The sequence below is a fragment of the Brachyistius frenatus genome, unplaced genomic scaffold, assembly GCF_029030835.1.
Source record: "Brachyistius frenatus isolate BFR_SWC_R1_liver_20210118 unplaced genomic scaffold, ASM2903083v1 Contig_76, whole genome shotgun sequence".
Lineage (NCBI taxonomy): Eukaryota > Metazoa > Chordata > Actinopteri > Embiotocidae > Brachyistius > Brachyistius frenatus.
In genome coordinates, this window is record NW_027210675.1 from 640,220 (window position 1) to 663,412 (window position 23,193).

Sequence of the window (23,193 nt, forward strand, 5' to 3'; positions counted from 1 at the left end):
TTTCTGCCAAAGTTGAAAGCAATTCAGTTATTTCACACGAGGGACTTCTGTCTGAGCTCATTTGTTTGTGCTGTCCTCACTAGCCTGCAGTGGGCTGTTTAAAGTCTGATGTGCTTCTGTTACCAGGCCACTCTGTGAAATGTCATCATACAACAACCAGACAGCACAAATGAAGCAGATAAGCTTGATTGTTGGTCATTTAGTCACAAATGTTTGATGTTATGAAGATATAATAGAGTTTTCCGGGGCTTTAAATATGACTTCGCATACATCACCTGTACAAACATTTAAATATAACTTTTAAAAGCTTTAATATTTAAACATTTGATTCCTTCCTCTGTATAAAACCCATGTTTCTGTTGTAAGAGAAAGAGAAGGTGAGCAAGACAAAGACTGGGGCAGAAAAGAACAAGTTTTTATGTTGTATGGAACAAGTCTTCACATTTTCAGTCTTTTTTGATCCAAGCTTTCGATTTGTAAGATGTCCTGTGTGATTTCTTCAAGTATTGTCAAACTAATGCTCTTCTAACACACATTTTAACACAACTGTTAACAGTAACTATTCATTGTTGTTGTTGTTATTAGGCTGGCACCTGTCATGTTTAAAAGGGAACACCCCCCCCCCCCAGTAATGGCAATATGCGAGTTTTAACCAAATTAAATGGTGCCCCATGACTGAGGCTTGATGTGGAATATTTTAGAAGGCTGTTAACATTATGATATAAAATAACATTAACAGTAACCCTCATTATAATATATCTGTTTTTTTGGATGAAAATATGATTGGTTAGCTGGCACTGCATGGGTAATGTTGTAAATACTTTTTCCGCAGGACCAATACCATCTGAACACACCCTAAATAGCAGCTTAAGTGTATTAGCTGACACATTTGTTAAGCGGCTGCATTAAAAGAGCTTTCAGCCATATTCTAAATGGCTGTTTATGGACAGGAAATTGAAAAGCAGAATCACTTAGCAACGAGTGGATAGTCTATTAGCATGGGAGGAATGGAGTAGCTTATTTTGTTAAAGCCCATAATACAGACAAATTGGCACATAAGAATTAATTAACACTAACAACAACAAAAGCACTGTAGATAATGAAGTGTAATGGCAGGTAGAGCATAGCAGGTATCAATTAGACTAATAGAGCAAGAAACAGCAAGTGCTGATTGCCTCTTTAATACTGTCATTAGTAATAGAATATTATTTTACATTGCATCAGCTCCTATGTGTTTTGAGCGAATGCAGCAACCAACAGGCCCCCTTTATTTCTCCAGCCTTCAGGAAGCAGCCGCTCTGACTGCAGGCACCATATGGCATCAGAGCAGCACATACACGTGAAGATGAGGATGTGTACACAGAAGCATTCTGTTAATTCAGCTGCAGATATAGAAATTCACATGCTCACAGACACAAAAATAAACATGCAAAATAAAACACTTGTCCACTAAATTTAGAAAAAGCAGATGAATCATTAATATTTTCAGAGCTTCGGCACACATTTTGATGCATTAAAACATGCACTTCTACATTAGAAAGGTGGAGGAGTCAAATTGTATCGGCTGGGCCTCCTGTCATCAGTACACCATACCGGTCAGTAGCTGCAGAGCAATGTGGTGCAGATGCTACTTGGTGACAGACAGGAGTTAAAAAAATGGACTGACAATGAGCCAGTTTGCCTTCCGGTGGCGAATGAGGTTTATAAAAAGACTAAAAGGCAGACAGAGAGGTTCTGCTGTGGACAGCACGGCGAGGCATGCAGACTATGCAGGGCAGTGTGCCGAGGCCTCATGTCCACCAGCAGTCACAAATATAAAAGGCTTGGGTACCTGGGACTCAGCAGCCTATTTGGAGCACGATGTTTCATCAAATGTTCACAATGTTTGAGGTTAAAACTGTTACTAAATAAACATCAAAATTATCCAGCAAACAAAGACTGATATTAAAAGAATTGAATTTCTACTCGTTACCAGCTTGGGAAACTTTTTCACCTGCTATTCTCAGTGAGGACAACAGATAACGTGCAGAGGAAATGCTTCACCATCTGAAGAAATGTAAACTTCAGTGACAGAACTTTTTAAGATGAACAAATCAGAAGAGTCCGCTGCACACTGACGTATATAACAACAACAATGCCTCCAATGGCAAATGTGAAAATCATCCCACTGTTGTGAAACATGACATACAGGTATGTTCCTTCCAAATAAGCACACTATACATGGGACAACCAAGTTCACAAATATTGCATATATATTTTAAATCAGGGCTCAGAAGCGCAAAGATTTATGTAATGTTGTTATATTCCTATCAGCAGCCTCCTTGTTTAATATGATAAGTTAGTTAGTTTAATATTTAGATTAGGCACCCTTTACTAGGGGTTTATAACTTGGAAAGCAAACGGCCTAAATAATATTAAAACATTGTTTCTCACAACTTCATATATCTATTATATGCAGCCAATACAAGCAACTTGTTGTTAGTTGTTCTGTTTCACCACTTGTCAGGACTAAAATAAAATTATCCACAACTTCATCTGTAACTTTTACAACTGTAGACATAATAGATGAAATACTTTCTATAAATTACTTTTTTAATATCTTTAACTACAGACTTCATAGCACATTAGAAAGTAAGAAACCCATGACTGTCTATTAATTACTTAGCAACTGCGTTATTACCAGTTAGAAAGGCTACACACCTGCCGAAGAGTACCTTTACACGTTTCAACCCAAAAGTTGTCCCAGTTAACATTAATAATAAACATTAATAAAACCATTAGTTACAACGTAGTCCTATATATATAGATAGATAGATAGATAGATAGATAGATAGATAGATAGATAGATAGATAGATAGATAGATAGATAGATAGATAGATAGATAGATAGATAGATAGATAGATAGATAGATAGATAGATAGATAGATAGATAGATAGATAGATAGATAGATAGATAGATAGATAGATAGATAGATAGATAGATAGATAGATAGATAGATAGAGGGGCTTACTAGCAGTTGGTATGGATACTGTTTGGTATGCAGCCTCTGAGATTGTTTCTTATGTTTCCTGATAGTGACATTTCTGACAAATCTGTCACTCAAGACTGCAGACATGACAAAAAGCAACATTAAATATTCATCCTTCTACAGTAAAAAAAAAAAAAAAAAAAAACTGTTAGAGGTCAATTACTCATCTATTCAGTAAATCACATCAGAACACCTCAACTCATACATGCACATTTCAATAATACACGATACAACATAATTCAGTGTCCAGTTGACCCATTCCATCCAGCTACACTGAGCACAAGGTTTTGTCTGAAGAATATTTCAAACCTTTTCTTTGTACTCTTAAAGTAATTACAATAATAACTTCATCTTCATAAATTAAAAGGAATTAAACGATACTTAATAATATTATTAATAACCCACAACAATCCATAATTTCAGCTGTGGCCAGTTTCCGTTCAGTACAAAACAGACAGTCAGCCTGGGTGCTGAAAAGACTATATTTACTCTATTTTAGTCTGTGTCATCACATGACAGCAGAGCCTGAAGTTTTAACAAGAGAAGCATCCAGAGAGACAGACTTCTCATTAGGCCTGGCTTGGTAAAGAAGCCCATAGCTAATGTCACTCAAATGATGAAATATGCTGAGGACAGAAAGCTGGATGGACACTGAGACAGTAAAAAAAGAAAAAATAATAAAAATGTTAATGAGCAGCAGTTTCTTTCTTCATTTGGTACCAGCTGACGAAGAGCCTGATTTATTCTCGGAACAGTCACGGCTTTGGTGTTCTTGCACATCTATGCGCATTTCAAATCCTGCTTTTGGTTCAATACTGATGCCACAATTAGGTCAAGAAACATGTTGGTTCTTTATGGGCTCGTGAGATATAAACGCTGGTAAAATGCAAAAACATATTAGAAGTCACAAGGTTTATGGATGTGCATTTCTAACACTAATCGAGCGATCGGTCGGTTTTAGGTTAACGTTCAACGTTTGACATATAGTTTAGGCATTAATGTGTTCCATAAGACCCTAATGTTTCATGCTTGATATGTGTTTGGACTGTGTGTTACCTGTCGCATCGCGGTCCCGTGTATCCGGGCTGACACTGGTCGCACAGCAGCTCTCCTTCTTCACCTAAGTGGCAGGTGGGGCTGAAGCTATTGTGGTTCCCACGACGACGTTGTTGTGATTGTTGTTGGAGTTGTGGATGGAGTCGGTAGCGTTGTCCCAGTGTGGAGAAAGGCAGGAGGAAGAGGAGGAGAAGACAGAGGCGAGTTAAGGCCATTGCTTGTCTCTTGATACAAACACACACAAACACACACACACACACAGACACACACCTGTCTCCTTATATTCACACTCTGACAGACACACACATTTAACTTCCTCTCTTTCTCTCACACAAACACCTCTACTTCCACACAGTCCCGATTTTGAAAACTGTTCCTCCCAACAAAGTGTAGCCAAAATGAGCCGAAAGAGAGAGAGAGCCAAAGTAAAGTGTAAGTCTCTCACCGCCACTCTGTCACCCTCCCACTTCCACAAACTATAGATAGTTCGGCTGGCTCGGGTTCCAGGCCCCAGACTGACTCACTACTTGACTGACAGGCTCATTCATTTCAAGCTGGCTCACTCTGTTACAAATAAGCCTGCCTGGCCAATGCATGTAGACAACAATAATAATACTTGTTTATATGAAATGAGTTATAGCTGTATAATACAAGTTGTACTTCTCATCATGGACACAGTTTAAGTGTAGGTGCTGTAGCAGTGTAGCCTGGTGAAAAGCAAAACCCACATTTGCTCTGTGTATATATGGGTCTGGGGTCCCTCCATAGGGAATCATTTGCAGTTGTTCAATCCTGCTTGACGTAGACCTCCGGTTAATTTTAACCAGCCAGCGTGCGGTGAAACCTGATGGCACTCTGCCATCGCTGCAACTATCTACCGTGTCCACCAAAGCGTTTTTTTTTTCCTGAATACATCATTTTTAAATTGTTTCAATGAACGGCAGAGGCTTGACAAGGTGTTGGCCGTTTATTCTGTACTGATCGCTTAACGTACGTCGATTTTTTTTTTTTTTTTTAATTTTTCCGGTCGATGACAGTTGAAAAATATTAGCACTGCACTCGTCACTGTCACCAGCCGTCCAATCCCAGTGAAGAAGGGGCCGGACAAATGCGGTTAACCACCGACATCGTCAGAAAAGTGTAATTCATTTAACTCGCTGAGGGTGTGGGCGGGGCTGGGTATCATCCGCTTGTATACAAGCAGAGTCCATCTGCAGCTCTCTGTCTATCAGGTGTTGCATGTATGCTCATGTCCTCACCTGCACCATGGTATGGAGGCGCGGTGTGCAACACTGCTTCATTCTGTCTGCTGTTGGGCTCACAGAGCAATAACAACACTACAACAAAATCCAAGATATAATCTGAAGTAAACTTGCGATTGTGCTGCCCCTATTTAAGAACCACTGTTATACCAATGAGTTACAATCTCGAAGTGGTTTTCTTTTTTTCCCATGGATTTTAGAGAGCTTTGGCTTCATATAATAACGTGAATATACAAGAGATAATTCTGGAACATGTTTTAATCTTCTCACCACCCTTGTGAAACACTGCTGTCGATTGTGTGTGCACTAAATAGCACTGAATACTATTAACCTTTTGTCACAGATTATAATTGCTGTTGCCCAATGGTGCATGCAATTTTATCTCACACTGAAAAATGGTTCATAGGAACAAGAACTAGACAATAATGTCTGTTTCTGGTTAAACCCATAGATTAAATCCCAAAACACCATTAAGCACGTTTCAGTATTACCTAAAAAGGCCTTATAAAACCAGTGATATTAAAGTTACATCTACATTGATATGAAGAATTTTGAACCAACCGAATGTCACTATTGCAAACTGTTTGGCGGAAATGAAGAAGGAAAGTCAAGGTTATGTAAATTGTTGTATAAATTTTGGCTGAAACTGGTAGGATTCTCATTTATTAGGTCATACATGGCAACACAATCCCAATCCAATCCTACAAAACATCACATATGCGTAAGGCTTCATTCAAGAATGAGACGTAACCAGAAAGCACTAGGGAAGAGCCTCTGCCAAGACAGCACAATCACCCAAACGATTTACTCTAATAATAGAACTTGTTCAAAGCTTTTAATCTGCAGCAAAATACAAATAACATTAGACAAATATGCAGATTTTCCATTTGGAAGATTTCTAAATCCTGGGGATATTTTTAGGATGAATTGTGCAAAACTCAAGTGATTCAAATGATGAGCACAAAATTACTGTTTGTTGTGTATTTAGAGGGCCACCTGTACTTCAACACATGCGTCTACATTTTATTGAACGGAATAATGTGTTCAAGAATTAAGGCCATGACTACACAAAGAAATGAGTAATTATTTTGAGGTCATTCAATTATGTTATGTCGAAATTGGAGCAAAGACTGGGTGAATTATTGTAAACATGGCGATGGAAACACAGAGAGGAGGTAGATGTCTGCAGGTAGAAATATTTAATGCTGGTATGGGTAGATAACTGAACAACAACTTCCACTAAAAGTCAGTGAAATATGTTGAGTATTTAAATCTATAAATGACAGATAAACAAAAACACTACAACAACCTCCTTGGCAGTGAGGTTATTAAACCCAGGTATTAATAAAAAAGAGCAGCTCTTGAGGACTAAACGGATTTCTATTGATTCAGTGTAAATCACCACCCTGCTTTCCCTGCTGACACTAATATGGAAATCGCTTTATCAGATGTTCATAAGAGCTTAGACATGTCTGCTAACTGGAACATATCTGACTTGAGTGACCGGCCTCAGTGAACATAAGGGACTGCATGGCTATTTTGAGGAGGTTTGAAAAGGCACGGCACCATCATGCTATTATTACCGGCGGGGTTAGAGGGAGGTAGAGACGGGGAGAGGTGAGAAAGAGAGAGAGAGAGTTGGGTCTTTCTTTAGCTCTTGGGGTTTTGGATATGACGCGTCGTGACTGCATGAAAATTCTCAGCTGCTGCTGCCTGTGTGTGTATGCGTGTGTGTGCGTGTGTGTGTGTGTGTGTGTGTGTGTGTGTGTGTGTGTGTGTGTGTGTGTGTGTGTGTGTGTGTGTGTGTGTGTGTGTGTGTGCGCGCGCGCCCATGCTAGTGGCACCTACCATACAGCATCTCTCGCTGGTCATTTGGAGAAACTGCAGCTCCAGAGGAGCTGAGGTACATATCCAGTTTAGTACCTGCTTACACAGTGGTTCTATTCATTGGACAAATTCTTGCTGAAATCAAATGGCCAGTTCCACCCGTGTCCATTCCATTGGGAATATTCCGTTGTCAGTAGCAACCGTTGATGTCACCGATATACAAGGGTTACACTATAATTGACACCGTTACATCCACCATTTGGTCAGATCTGTGAACAGGCAACTTTTAGCTGTAAGTATATTGTTTATAGCCGTTTTGTGATTGCTGAGGAGTTTTTCTGTGATTGTTATAGTGTTTGAAGCTAACGCATTTGCAATACAACCTTCTAACTGTTGGACATTTTTAGGGCGTTTTCACAACTGAAAATCCAGACCAAGGCCAATGTTTTGGTTAAATTGTACACATTTGATCTGGTCCATTTTGGTTACACGAGCGATGCAGGCGCATTTAAGAACTTTGCATTACATACGTCCCTGAACTTGACATCGATTGGTTAGTAAACGGTGGTGCATCTGATGTTGCCGTGGTTATTGTCAATTCAGTCGGTATCCTTTTCCATTTGAATGAATAAACATATTTATTTCAATGCTACTATATTTTTTATTATTATGGCGTTACAACCAGCATTTATTTTCTAAACAGTTTTAAGTTTCAGCATTTTTTGCGTTTAATGATTGATGGTACGTGGCCATTATTTCCTGTAATTGGGCCAAAGTTCTGAAGCATCCACTGCAAACCAGTCCGGATCAAAACAAACTGAGAGCGCATCTTTAGGTCGGACCACGTTCTGGTTCAGCGGCTCCTTTCACACCTGCTATTTTGGTTCAAACGAAACTGAAAAGCACAAAAGGTCAGGACTAAACAAGGTAGGTATGAAAGCACCCTTACTTTTACTTTTATATGAGGACTTCATGTTGATCTTTCATTTGCATTGTTTATTTCCCTATATGAGGCACTATGTAACTAATGTGAACGCTTGTCCAGTTTCCTGTGCATAGTATGGGGGAACAGGGTTGCAATAAAGCAAAAACCTCTTTCTGAAAAGCTGTTTAACAGAACATACAGTATTTTAATGACCTGCAGGGGTCTACATGCTTCCATTAGGTGAAAAAAGGTGCCCCATGCTATTCCTCTGGACAGGGCTGCTTCTACGACACATAGCAAACTGTGCACTTCAAATTCTTACAGCACAATGCTTTTTAAAAGAAGGTTTTAAAAGAATTTCATACTTTCATTTAGCAAACGTGATCAGTGTGTGTTCGCATGAGGCCTTTTCACTGCATAGCTATATGTAACTTAGAGGTCAATTTCGCAACCCTAAAAAAAAAAATCTATCTGCTCATCCCTGGAATAGATAGCAGTGTGTGTGTTTTTTTTTTTAAAGAGACATGTTTATGTAGGTATTTATGCATTTATCACCACTATTGCAAGCTATTAGCTTTTTGGCTTCTCTCTCCCGTACACTGTGTTTTCTCCTCTCTGGGCTCCGTCTCTCTGTACCTCTCCGTAGGTATCTGTGGCTCCAGAGCTGCAGGGTTTTGATCTGCGATTACTAGCCTGCCCCGTGTTTATTGTTTGTTGATTCTCTGTGCTAGTTTTTTTTTTTCTCTCTCCACTCTCCTCTGACCCCAAACAGCCAAGGCAGATGTCTGCCTTCCTCTACGCCTGCTTCTGTCCAAGGTTTTTTTTTTTTTCCTGTTTAAGGGGAGTTTTTCCTCCCCTCTGCCCAAATGTTTGCTCGTGGAAATTGTGGAATTGTTGGATTTCTCTAATAATATTTTAAGGTCTCAAACTTACCATTTAAAGCACCCTGATGTGACTTATGTTGTGATTTGGTGCTGAAATAGTGCGACTATATTTTGGCATCTCTCAGAAAACAGTTGGAGTAATCCAAGCAACCGTGATTCAAGCCTGAGATGTCGGCACAGCATGAGCAGCTTTCCATGAGAGAGGACCAGTGTGGTGAAAGGTTTTAAAAACCCTGAAAGACTTGTGGGAGGTTTGCGTTTCCTACTCTGTTAACTTTTTCTAGCCACAATTATGTTGATTCCGACAACAACGGTGACATTTCCATATAAGTGTTTCTCCACTTATATTGATGCATCTACCTGTGGTGATGATATTTCTATTAATGTCATTACAATTATATTCCTTTCCATAGTGATGAAGTCTCTAGCTGTGGGGAGAGCTTCTAAAGATCAAACTAAACTGTAAGTGTGTCGGGAGAGGAGAGGATTATGGAGATAAGTTGGAAAAAGAGAGAAATAGGAGCCCCAGAGTCGGAGAGGTCATCACTGATAGATTGAAGCGTCTGATTAAATTGCAATATCGTGGCATTAACCTTGGGGTCTTCAGAACTTACTTGTTGCTAGGAAGATTAAGAGGGCAGGCGCAGGGCTGACAGTCGGCAGGTGACCCGCGGGTGGCGTTGCCATAGTAACCAGGTAGGCAGGAGTCACAGTGGGGGCCAGCCGTGTTGTGGGAGCAGTCCTGGAGGAGACAAAACAGGTTAAAGGTCCTTTATGTCACCAAAGCAAGTCAATTATTTGTTTGTTTTTTTGTGATCGGTCAATTCTAATGTTATGAGAAGATTTTAGGCTGTTTCAGCAATGATACAAATATGTGGTTTGAATACATTTTTCATAATCACATATTTTTTTTAAATAACAAGGAATTGAAAAAAAAATGTTTTAATTCCTTTCTTTGGTCAGTTGTTTTCTGCTGTGCATGTGTTGTAAACAGTGTAAACTGGCTTCATCATCTCTGGTGTAGTTAAAAAAAAAGAAGAAGCTGAAACCAGACAGGTGGAGGAACAGGTGAATTTTGAGTCTTTCATTTTATTCATTTGTTTTCATTAGCTAGTGGAGGATTCAAGTTGGAATCACAAAGAGGGAAAAAAACAAGACGCTAAGAATAGACCTTCCTCTATGTTGGTCTAATTAGTACCCTGCTCTGTTTCTAGAGGTCAAAGGTCAGAAAGGTAAAAACTAATAGGCTCACAGGTTACAGCACCGCAGGAAGGGCAGACATTTGGTGATGCATCTTTAGAAAGGCAGAACTGCTGTTATTGAACACAGATGTCAAAACAAATTATTACCAAGCAGAAAGCAGCCGGAGCAACAATCTCGAGATGGTCGAGGTTAATGACGTGGTTCAGGATCAGCATTAGGATTCGGAAGTACCACCTCTACCTCTACCACATCTACCACCATCTACCTCAGTAGACCAAAAAAATGTCAGTATTTGTGAAAATAGTTGGAAGCAAATGTTCTATATTTATATACTTTTTAAGGATCTGTTCTTCTTTGGTGCTACTTGCTGACTGCTATGTTTTTTTTTTTTTCAATTGTCATGTTTTTTTTTTTAGTTCATTTCTGTGCAAACTACTGAGGCTGTAATGATGCATTCAGCTCACGGTTCAGTGCAATACACAGTGTACGTTTTGTTGTTTAATGCACGCCACTATTTTGAAAAAAAAAAAAAAAAGTACGTTTAAAGAAAACTGTGAAGAATCTATGGTTACAAATGAATGAGATTTACGTTCAGTATTATTTGTTAATATATTAACTTGTTCTGTGTCTGTATGATTAAGATAGGGCGTCTCCATGACCGTCTTCATCCTGGTGTGAATAATACAATATGAAAGTGAAACCAACACTGAAATCCTTCTCGTGAAACCACACTACTGGCACCTCGCCTCAGGGCTTTGCCTCCACAGACGGAAATATTGCAGAATGTAAATAATTCCATAATAATTTCAAAGCTGCCTGAAATTTTATTGAATTCATTGATTTTTTTTTTTTTTTTTCATTGATTTGATGCAGAATATAAATTGTAACATTTCAGTTTTATGGGGTCATTTTATCAATTGCAGTGAGATTAAAACTGTGTTCTTTCCACAGGAGGAAATAAAACTGTTCTTTTCTGTTTTTGGTCGACTCATCGCTGTTGTCATCCGTCCAGCTAGAGCAACAGTTGCAGCTTCATGTGTCTACATGTATGTTTGTGTTGGTGTGTGTCGGCCATGTTCCAAATCATTTGCTTCTTTGATTAAATGTCTCTTCACTGCTGAAACGCATACTGACACACACACATTGCGTTAACATATACGGCCGCGGCATCATTTAGTCATTCAACTATAGACAGAAATCACAGTCCTCGGGGAAAAGGCCTGTGTGCGTGCGTGTGCGTGTGTGTGTGTGTGTGCGTGTGTGTGTGTGTGTGTGTACATCTCTCTGCCTGTCACTGTCTATGAATATGTATACAGCAATGTGTATGTGTGTCTGTGTGTGTGTGTGTGTGTGTGTGTGTGTGTGTGTGTGTGTGTGTGTGTGTGTGTGTGTGTGTGTGTGTGTGTGTGTGGGGGTGAGTGTGCCCCTGTCTGTCTGTCTGTCTGTCTGTCTGTCTGTCTGCTGTCTTTTTTCTGTGTGTCTCCCTCTGACACATCCCAGCATCCTCCTCATCTATAATGAAACATAACATTGGTAATACAAAACACACATGTCTGTGTGTGTGTGTGTGTGTGTGTGTGTGTGTGTGTGTGTGTGTGTGTGTGTGTGTGTGTGTGTGTGTGTGTGTGTGTGTGTGTGTGTGTGTGTGTGTGTGTGTGTGTGTGTGTGTGTGTGTGTGTGTGTGTGTATTTAGTTTGATGCTAACTGACAGCTTAAGCTTAAGGTGATGTGTAGACTAGGGAGTGAGTGTGCAGCTGCACATGAAAAGGTTGACATGTGTACGTGTGTGTGTGTGTGTGTGTGTGTGTGTGTGTGTGTGTGTGTGTGTGTGTGTGTGTGTGTGTGTGTGTGTGTGTGTGTGTGTGTGTGTGTGTGTGTGTGTGTGTGTGTGTGTGTGTGTGCGCACTGGGTATATGTGTGTGTAAACGTGCAGCAAATGTCACGTCCTGCAGTTCCTCCAAAGACCACTAGATGATGAAACCAAGAAGACAAAGATAAAGGGACAGAGAAAACTTCTCCTGAATTTTGAGAAGTTTTTGAAAATGTTTCCATCTGAAGTCATGCATGTAATTTCTATCCTACTGGGGTTTAATAGGGAAATTTCTTCCATTTTAAACCTCTAACACTGAGCTCCAGTCATTCCAATAATTTTGGGAGGATTTTCTGCCAAGAACAGTGGTGTCACAATTTAGTGATGACACAAAAATACGTTTGAATTGACAAATAGATGTAATCTGAAACTTCCATCCGAATGATCTCCCTTAATGAGTCATCAACAAGTGATTTCAAGCAGGTGAACTTTTCAAAATATAAATAAGAAATTCAGCTCAGTTACTTGTGACTGACTATTATAACTATATGATGATAAATGGGGTGAAAACTGCATGACTTCAAGGTGATATTATAGTATAAAAAAAAAAGATTAATTTGTTGAATACTAGCACAGGATAAGGAAGATTCTGTGTGAAAATAATGATTTTCCATTTCAAATTTCAAAACCATATTTTCTTCCCGTTTTGGTTTTATCTTTTACTATTTTATAAATTCAAAGAGATGAAGCCACTTTATGACAGCTTCTACACTTGCTGTTCTCAGCACTTGATGTCTGGTATAACTTAATTGTTATTTAACCAGGAGAGTCCCATTGAGATTAAGAAACGTATTTTCCAAGGAAGACCTGGCCAAGACTGGCAGCAGCATGAATACGAACACATAAAAAGTTACATTAAAGACAGAAAACACAAAACCAGACATAATTAAAATAAACACAAGGAATTCACACATTTATAAAAATACATTTGTAGGAGTCAGTTGTAGATGAAAAGAATTGACATTTCAGGAATCTGCCTCTAATTCTGCCATTCGGGGTAAAAATCTGTTTTTTTTAGGTACTGACTGAAACCAAATGATCAGACAGACAACAGGTGACATCATTAACTTCCTACTCATCTTACCAGGCAGTGTCCTGTGACCTCGTGGCATTGTGCAGTGTGTCCGTGGCAATGACAAGGTTCACACATGCCATTGTACAGATTCCCGTTAACTCTGCGAAACCCAGGATCACAATCCTGAAACACACAAACACACACAGTTAGTTAGTCAGACAGACAGACAGACAGGGTTGTCTGTCTTCAAGCTGCTGTAGTGTGAAGTAATTACACTGTAATCCTCTAATTAGCACCTCAAGTGTGTGTTTGTGTACATTTCTGTGTAACACTTTAGTTGTTTTTTTTTGTGTGAGATCATGTTTGTATGTGTGCCTTAAAAAGCCTTATGCTCGCTGTCAGTCAGAGGTAGAATGACTACTACTACTACTCGTGAGCTACCAGTAGCTCCCCACACATCTCTGAGTAGCTCGCCGAAGGTTCCAACAGTACAGCATGTATCGTGTCGAAGATCGCCCAAGTATATTTGGTGATCCATTTGAGCATTTCTTCAGTTATTTATTTTTTAATCTGTCCGAGAGAACAACGCTATCAACGTGATCGATTAACGAGTGGACAATCTCCCCTCGTCCCCTTCACCTTTATCTGCTCTGCACCGTGCCAGTGCAACAGAGGTTAAGCTCCGCCCTGAGTGAGACACACAGAGCTCAGAGGACAGAATCTGTGACCTGTGACCTACAACACACCTGCGGGGGATGCAGGGTATTCTGAAGGGAATGTGAAGAAAAGCGATGTGATACAGTAATATGTGGACAGACAGAAAATAAAGGCAAGTAAGTCATAAACATTGTTTAGTTTTCTAAGACAGATGTGGGTAGTGTGAACTTCATCTAAGCGTATCATAGGTTTTTATTTCCTTGAAACAACTGAATTAGTAACAGTTTTGTGTAATGTTTGCTTTTTTTGCAAACTTTGAAGAATAGGCGATTTATAAGAATTACATTTTTTTTAATACCTTTTTAGCACTGGCACACAGTGGTTGTTGATTACAATGATTTTATTTTGAAAAGACACCAAGTTTATCTCATTGGTAAAAGAAACTAGTCTAGTGATCGCTTTCTAACGTAGGTGTATCGTACTTTTCTTCGCACATTGTTTTCTATCACTGCACTGAAAGTTTTAACATTAAAGTAGACACAGTTTGTGTCTCTTGTGTGCGAGTGCTTATGTGCGATTACCTCACAGGAAGTTCCGGCATATCCAGGAGGACAAGAACACATTTCTACAGCTGATGCTCTGCTCTCTCCTCTGGCAGCGGGATTTGCTACCTGCATTGAAAATGAGTGAAGTCTACACACAGACAGGAGACACACGCACACGCACACACACACACACACACACACACACACACACACACACACACACACACACACACACACACACACAGAAATATCAAGCAAAAACCTTTGGCGCTTTGCTCGTCTGTAAGTCTGCGCAGTTAAACATACACGTTCATGTACATAAACAGAGCAGTTCGGCTGATTAGGCTTTTACAACTTTTATGACCTGAGCTCATTCTCTCAGGCAGAATTTACTCCCAGACGGCAATAAGCTTCACCCATAAAAGCTCCATCTTTATGTTCAGGTTACACAAGGTCAAAGTGGGGATATTCACAGGCTCTAGGGAAAGAACAGCCTGTGCTCTGGGTGAATCATTTTAACACTAACTGATAGCTGCTAAAGCCATATGAATTTCACTAACTTGCACTGATTTTCATGCACAAGAGGTCAAAAGAAATTGAGGACTATCATGAAGTGTCTTAAGGAAATAATACTAACTATGTGCTGCATGTTGTCACTGAATTGCGCTGGTTTCTGTTCCCACCTGTAGACAGCGCTGGTCTCCGTGCTGTAAGAGGCCCGCACCATCACTCTGGTCACATTGGCCAACACAGACAAGAACTCTCTGCGACTGATCGGCTGTCCTGTCTCTGAGACCAGGAAATTCTCTGGAAGGAGAACGGTGTGATTGGTGCTGGGTGAGGATGGGTATACCGGCTGGCCAAACCTCCTGTCAATAATCTTGATTCCACCTCCCTGGTAGAGAAAAAAAAAAAAAAAAAAAAAAAAGAGAGATTAATTACAAAATTTTCTCATCTTTTGTTGCAGCTCTAACTTCCATAAATCCAGAAAGTTGGCCTTCTCTTTTCAGAAAGCACTATCATATCCTATCATAACTAATCACAAAAAAAGAGTGAGAGTGAATGATGTGTCATTAGGTAATGAGCTGCAGTTTCTATTGACATTCTGAATGGACTAAGTGAATTGAGCCCAGGCCCAGTATCTGACTATCTCTTGTTGAGAACAGATCAATGGCATGTAGCGCCTAACGCAGAGTGACAACTACTGATGGAGGGAGAGAGAGAGAGAGCTTACCATGCCAATAAACCATTAAATAAAAACTAATTGAAAGAGAGGAGGTGGAGGGAGTCGTAAAGCCAAGAGAAAGCAGAGGCAGGGCAAAGAGATGCAGAGATAAAATGAAATAAAGGAGTGATAAAAGAAAGAGGCAGACTGACAAGAAGGGCACTGTCTCTCACGTTTGTTTACAACTGAAAAGGAAAATTCAGCCAACAATTCCATCAAAAAACCCAAAATAACAATGCGTTTCAATCCTTTGTACCTTTTCTGTGACCTGTATGTGGCTCTCAGCCCCAAGCTCATTGGTCCCTCTTAAAATTAGGTCTTAAATATTATAAATAGTTTTTACAAAGCCATATGTTTTAAAGGATGAGGTAATTTCCTATAACAGCTGAGCAATATTAATTTTAACATAAATTACTCAAACAGAAAAGTAGTTTTACAGCTGTGGATGAACAGATTAGCTGTGCTTGTAAGTATTTATGGCAGCATTTATGTGGATTTGAATAAAAAAAACGATTAAAAAAAAAACAAAAAAAAACATTGATCCCATGTTCTTGGTGAAGAAAAATGTCATTTAGTTTCGTTTAGATTTGGTCTATTATTAATAAAAAAAAATATTAAATAATTTATAATTTCTACGTCCATATTTATATGTTTAAAAAAAATCTGGCAGCAGGGTGAAATAATTTTGTTTCCTATTAGGGTGAAGTGCACCATACCTGTATCCCGATAATCTATATGTTTGTGACAAAAACGGTGTCATAAAAATATTTGTAAACAGATTTAGATTCAGAAGTGAATGAAGCCTGACCCACAAGTCGTATGACATCGTATACACGGCTTTATTTTCCATGCTGGTCCTCATACATGTACTACTGTGCAAACATTGTAGCACTGAAAAATAAGTTGATTTGAATTGCAGTAAAACTGAATTTTTTTTTTTAAGATCAATTCCATTTTTGGCGTGAGCACCTTTTGCCTCGAAAACAGCACCAACTCTCCTCCGTTTACGAGTACACGGTTTTTTTAAGGTACTGAGATGCAACGTTGTTTCAAACCCGTTGGAGAATTGTTTTGGGATGTCGGCTGTTTCAGTTGCTTCCTTTTTCTTCACGTAATCATAGGCTGACTCTTTGATGTGAAGATCGGAGCTATGTCAGGATTTCTTGTTCTTGTATTTGAAGATGCTGCAGAATTAATTTAGGACCAATTAGATGCTTCGCTGGTGGTACTGCTGGATCGATGATCATCTAAACCTCCAAAACGTTTACAGAACTGTACTTTATATGTCTAAATTACTAATGTTTTACGTATTGCCTGACATGGGACAGCAGATGAAAATTAGCTTGAACTTTCTTCTGGTACAACAAATCAAATTATAACATTTATGTTGAATATTGTATCGGCGAATAAAATGTACTGTATTGCAGATGTACTAAGAACCAGTTGTTGTTTAAAACACATTTTCAGTTCAGATCTGAATAATGTATCTGTATTTGTTTACCAGACTAAATTCTACAATTCTTCCAACCTGCTTTTAGATGTTTCTTGAAATAACATCTTGATCCACTAACAGAACTCACAATATAATGTTTTACATTTATTTAGGAGCAAAACTGTCATCAAAACCAATCTGATAATTTTTTTTTTTTTTTTTTTTTTTTTTTTAAAGAGAAACTCAATGCTCATATTTGCAGTGCAGAAGATTGGTTGTTGTTATTGTTGTCATGAAGTATTTACATTTCTTTTAACCGTGTTGATGGAGCCTGATAGAAAGACGTGGTAAAACAACAAAGTCATACTGACAAAGACAGAGAGATTATTATCTATTCAGATCCAAAATACTTACAATCAAGACACAAGCCTCTTCCTGCGCTTTACAAAACCAGGCAACAAAAAAAAATATAATAACTGGATGCAGATACGCAGAGAGTCAACGGTGGGGCGAAAAGAAAGAACCAAAACGAGACAAAGGCTGAAAGAGAGACAGTGAAGAGGGAGAGAACTGGTTGACAGTGTGTAGGTGGTTCATTATTGTCATCATTTGGAGAGGCTTTTTGTTGACAACAAGACCGACACTTGTCCTCCTCTCCTCCTCCTCTCTTCTCCTCCCAGTCTGTCGATCTCACTGACACATCTTTAAATAACACAAGCTCTTTGCTCTGCAACTATCAATTCCTCCGTTTTCTGCCCCGTTTCTTTACTTTTGTTCATTTGATCCACTTCCTTCTGGTTTATTTCTTTCGCAGGTATTTCCTTCTTTCTTCCTTTTGTTTCTCACTGTCCACTCTTCCTTTCCATCCGTTCTTACTTTTGTCTTTCCTCATTGCCTTCTTTCATTTCTTCTTCCTTGCTTCATTCTGTTATCCTTTCTTCTTTTATTCTGTCCTTTCTTTCTTTGTTTCTACTGTCTTTCCTTTCTTTTTTTTTTCTTAATTTCCTTTCTTCCATTTTTTCTTTACATACAATCTGAAGTCATAACTCTAAAGCACACGGCCAAAGTGCATTTAGAGCGGGTCCAAAACCACTTTTGCTGGTTTCATGGAGAAAAACCTAAGCGCAAAGTAAGAGGCGTGGTTCAAAGAAGTGGTACTTAGTCTATTAATTTACAATAGGAGTGTTTTGGATGTAACATAAAATAAATCAATCAGAGCGTCCTCTCCCGTTCCCCTTTAAAGCCAAGACTTTGGTTGATTGCTATTATAATAGCAGATTGCCACGAATATGAGCGGAGGAAACGGATATTCCCAGATTGACAAAACACTGCAATTTAGTTTTACATTGTAATCATCATTTTTAATCTTTTGTCTTGTAACAAGGGGAGTGTACTCGCGTTTTGCAGTCGGCACATACTACTATCTTAATAACGCACCCTTAAAATAACACTAAAACACTGCAGCATTGACTTACAGTAAGATCAGTTTTTGTTGGTCAACCGATGCACCTGAACACACTTCATTTAAAGGACAATACACTAATGAGTGCTCAGATGGGTGCAAGTACATTTGCTATTTAAACACCGTAGGCGCTGGACGGAATAAATGACATCAGTCTGAAACTAGCGAAGACACGCGTGTTGCTGTTGGCGCTGCTTTGCGTCGGGTCCACGATGGAGCGTTTTCTCTCTCATTTCTTATTCCAGTCAGAGCCTGAGAAGTAGGAACTTCCACGTGTTACTGCGGCTTATTCGAGATACAGTTTCTAAAAAAATCTGTCAAACTATTCCAATTACCATTTCCACCTCTTTTCCACATCATTGGTAGAAAGTTTTGTGTACAAAAGAACTGGATCATTTCCACGGTTCTGCCACAGCGGCGACGCGCGCGCGCACACACACACACACACACACACACACACACACACACACACACACACACACACACACACACACACACACACACACACACACACACACACACACACATATGCCTGTTTGTTTGTGTGTACTGCATGCTCACACACAAACACACAGTTGTTTAGTGATGTGGGAGATATAAACAGTTAACTAATAGTGTTGCTGCTTTGCTTATTGCTGCCATACATCATATCACAACTTGCTCATTATAAAGACATACAGAGAGCGAGAGGGGAGCGACTCTTTATCTGCATTTTTTATTGCTAAGTTCAGCAATTCTCTGCAAGCTGTAGCTGCCAGTGTGTGTGCGTGCGTGTGTGTGTGTGTGTGTGTGTGTGTGTGTGTGTGTGTGTGTGTGTGTGTGTGTGTGTGTGTGTGTGTGTGTGTGTGTGTGTGTGTGTGTGTGTGTGTGTGTGTGTTTTTGTCTGTGTGTCCGTTTGTCAGTTTTTAACAGTTTTTATTTGCTACTTCATTTAGTGGTCTTCACTATCGCAAAAGCCAATGGCTTCTGGGTAAAGATAAATAATGCTGCAGACACAAATACATAAACACACACACATTCACACTCGAGTTCCTCTGGTCATGAACATTTCCTCCCATACCAACAACAATGTTTGTTCAGAAGCATTCCTTGTGAATGTGAAGAGCTCCAGGTGCCCACTGCTCCTGAGCGGCCTCCCAAAACTACCACTAAAAAAAAGTATTTAAAACCTCACGCAGATTCAGGCGATTATGTTGGTTGATGACTCTTCATTAGAGCAGACTTACCTCCAAGATCAGGTCAGGTTCTGAGGTGACTCTGATGTCCCTTTGCTCCTGTTGGTCTGTAGTGTACGACACAGAGAAGAACACACTTCCTCCATAGGCCGAAAGCTGAAGAGAGACAAGATGCAGACAGAATGAAAGATTAGTGTTTTAAAGTTGCTGGCTAAGCATCTTTTATCAAAACTCTTACCCGTGACATTTCACAGAGTTGACCAAATTAGATAACATTAATGTGTCTGCTAGCACACAAGGCAAGCGAGAGTTTAGTCACAACATCCTTGAAACCGTCTGCCTTTACACAAACTCTGAACGAAAGGTCAGATATTGAAGTGGAAATGTTGAGAATAAACACTGAAAGATTGACTTTATTCTGTAAAAACAGTGGTACCATTTATCATATTTTCCGTGAACATGAGGTGAAGGGCATCCGAGTTTAAGTCCATACTGCGAATGGACTCATGAGCATGAAAAAAGCAAGTAAAACCAAAACCAATGACAGAGAACAGTAGAAAAAGGAAGGAAAATTAAGAAGGAAGATTGAGGATTCAGAGGCAGTTTTACTGGAACTAGTGCATAAATAAAATGTTGACAAGTTAAATGAAAGGGAAGAGGACAGAAGAAACACACAATCGTTACACTAATTTTAGACCAATCACAATCATTGATACAGATGGCAGCTAAAGAAAAATGTGAACCATGATCTGTCACAGATTTTAAAGCTGTAAATGTGTGTAAGTCTTTGGTAGACTGTATGATGCCCCTACTACTCCAACACCAAACACACAACAACTTCTGTTTCTACTAATGGGCTGTGATTTTCCTAAAAAATAACTCATTTTCAATGTTAAAAATGTGAAGAAAACAGGTATGTACTCCAATCTTTGTTGTCTTGTTTTGTTCCGGCGCAGCGTTTCTGTCGAGTCCACGCGAATGAGCTTCAGCTGGAGAAACGCTGCATCGGCATGATCCTGAAATTTATTATTCCGCTCCAACCTGAACAGTAATGGGTGGGAGAGCGGGATAATAATGCCACCATAAAAAACAGAGAGAGGGGGACATTGAGGAAGATGGGGGAGAGAGACGAAGAAATAGAGCTTGAAACGGAGAGATAGAATTAGTTAGTGAGGGGGGCGGGGGGGAGAGGTAGGCTTAATGCCTCCATAAACCTCTTCCCTTCTACATCATTACTCTCAGTTTTTAAACTGGGAGGAGGAATCACCCATTTCGCAGCTGACTGAAAACACACACACATACACACATCTTTTATTTTATAACACTTATTCTCCATCTACCTCCATTTGCCATTTTGGACTCCAGAGGACAGTAAAATCACAGTTTAAACCCACACTGCACAGTTGCACACGTCCTCCTTCACCATTAGCTTATCTGCACTTCAATATGGACACAGCATTCATTTCTATTGCGCAGAAATACTCCAAGTAAAACAGCAGTAGGCAAGGCAATGTGTCCATCCATGTACGATTTGGTATTATAATTAATTTGATTGTTGATGTTCAAAAAGAGGTGATATGACAGGAAATGTAAACTGTGGTGGGGGTTCTCTTTTGCTACTTTTGTGACCTAGTTGTTATTTTCACCCGACAACTCCAACATCCTCCTCGCACTCAGCAAAGAAAGCTGAGGCACACACCCACATGGTCCTTCCCCAAGTGTGCCGTCTTAAAAAAAAAAAAAAAAAAGTCACACTTCGATGAATAAACAGAAAAGACGTCTAATTGTCTATTTTAAAATCAGACTATGCATAACTTGCTCAAAATGAAAACGTGCTTAAATGTGCATTTTGTTTTTGTTTTGGCCACTTTGATGAAGCACAACAAAATGTGAACGCAGCATCCGAATATCTTTTACTGATGAAAAAAGAACGTGTTAGCAAACAACTGCCTTTCTCGTGAGACAACATTAGCATTCATTTGGAGTCATGTCTCTGGGTAGCAGGTGAATATAAGTCCAATATGATTCTGTTCCAACTCCCTGACAGAAATATCTGGCTCCATAAATGCTTCTTTACGTTCACCACGTAGTTTCTTTTTGAATTGATTGATGCCAGGTACGTAGGGCAGAGTGGGCTTTCACAGTTTTCCTCAGAAAACAATATTAGAGCGATGAAACTCAACCAAAACAGTAAAGTTGTGAGCCATCAAACACCAACCAGAGCAACTGAACCACTGCTTCATAACTAGACAAGCAAAAAGCAAAAGCAAAATGAAATATAGATTTTGTAAAACACCAGAAGGTTGCAAAGGTCTTGAATATTTTGTTTTCCCCATTGTCCATATTGATTGGTAAACCCTTAAAGGAAACTGTCTGACTATGAACTGGAAATGCATTAGAATGATACAAGCAGTCATTCCCACTGCTTTGGCTTACGGTCCATTAAAATATAGCAATTACTAAATGAGGGATTTTTTTTCTCGGTTGAAATCTTTTTCATTTTTTTTATGGCGGCTGAAGAGGTAAATCCACAGAGGAATTTAATATTGAATTAATCAAAATGACATAGGGATAGCTATAAATTCTGATAATTATAACATTTTAATCAGAAGTATATGTTTTTCTTTCTTCCCACTGACCCCACAGACTTGTCCTGTTACCACATCACAGGTCGTGACCCTATAAGGCTGGGAAGTGCTAGGGCAAACTATAGTTTATTTGTGTGTTTTGCTTTTCTCTCTTCATTTTTATATTGTTTTTTTGTTGTGAAGAATTCAGCAGGTTATGAGCTGAGAAAAAACAGAAAAAAAAAATCTCTTTCTGGATGACTCTCTATCCCCTTTGCACTCCTGAATTTTACAATTTACTTCCTTTGAAATTATTGACATTTCTCAGAAAATTCATTTCTCTGACGCCATCCACTCAACCCGGACAGTAATCAAAGCTTTTGTCATGGCAACCTGTCGACCCATCTCAACTCCAGGGGCGAGAGGAAATAAAGAAACGAAATACAGGAAAAGTGAAAAGACAGACAGAATAGCACAGCAGGAGAGAGAAATTACTGCCAGGGAGAGGGGAATTATGGGTAGTGGAAATGAATGAACAATAAACACACACACACACACACACACACACACACACACACACACACACACACACACACACACACACACACACACACACACACACACACACACACAGCCGCAACAGACATCAAGTTGGATCCCTGTGAGCTCGATAAGCCGGTGATTAACTCTATTAGTGGCCAGAATAAGAGGAACAAGACATAATCCTCAGCGTTAAAACCCTAATCAAGAACCTGACACAATCTTCATTAGAGTGAAACCCTTTGTCACGGCCTGGCGTAACAGCATATCAGTTTATACAAGTCATTCAGCTTATTCTAATACCGAATGTGGGAGGAGGGATAAAGCAGAGTAATCTCATATCACTCCCTAAAACCAAAGAAAAAAAAAGCTAAAGAAAGAGCTAACCGTGTTTTTCAGATGGGAATTTTGTGCTTCGGCAGCAGTTATAGGTATTTTACAAGCTGCAATTCATATGTACAACTTCAAATTCCTGTTAAAATCTTTGACTTTAAATGAAAAATGTAATACTGATGAAA

General features: G+C 39.3%; 1 protein-coding gene across 2 annotated transcripts in view; it reads right to left on the reverse strand.

Moving 5' to 3' along the window:
* lama2 (laminin, alpha 2) overlaps positions 1-23,193 on the reverse strand; it is a 182,072-nt gene that overhangs the window by 84,888 nt on the left and 73,991 nt on the right. For both annotated transcript variants that reach the window (XM_069708505.1, XM_069708504.1), the window contains exons 15-20: positions 19,620-19,724; positions 14,958-15,169; positions 14,311-14,422; positions 13,142-13,255; positions 9,599-9,726; positions 4,087-4,173 (exon numbers count right to left, since the gene is read on the reverse strand). In XM_069708505.1, the coding sequence (XP_069564606.1) occupies positions 4,087-4,173; positions 9,599-9,726; positions 13,142-13,255; positions 14,311-14,422; positions 14,958-15,169; positions 19,620-19,724 (758 nt within the window). The remainder of the gene's footprint in view (positions 1-4,086; positions 4,174-9,598; positions 9,727-13,141; positions 13,256-14,310; positions 14,423-14,957; positions 15,170-19,619; positions 19,725-23,193) is intronic.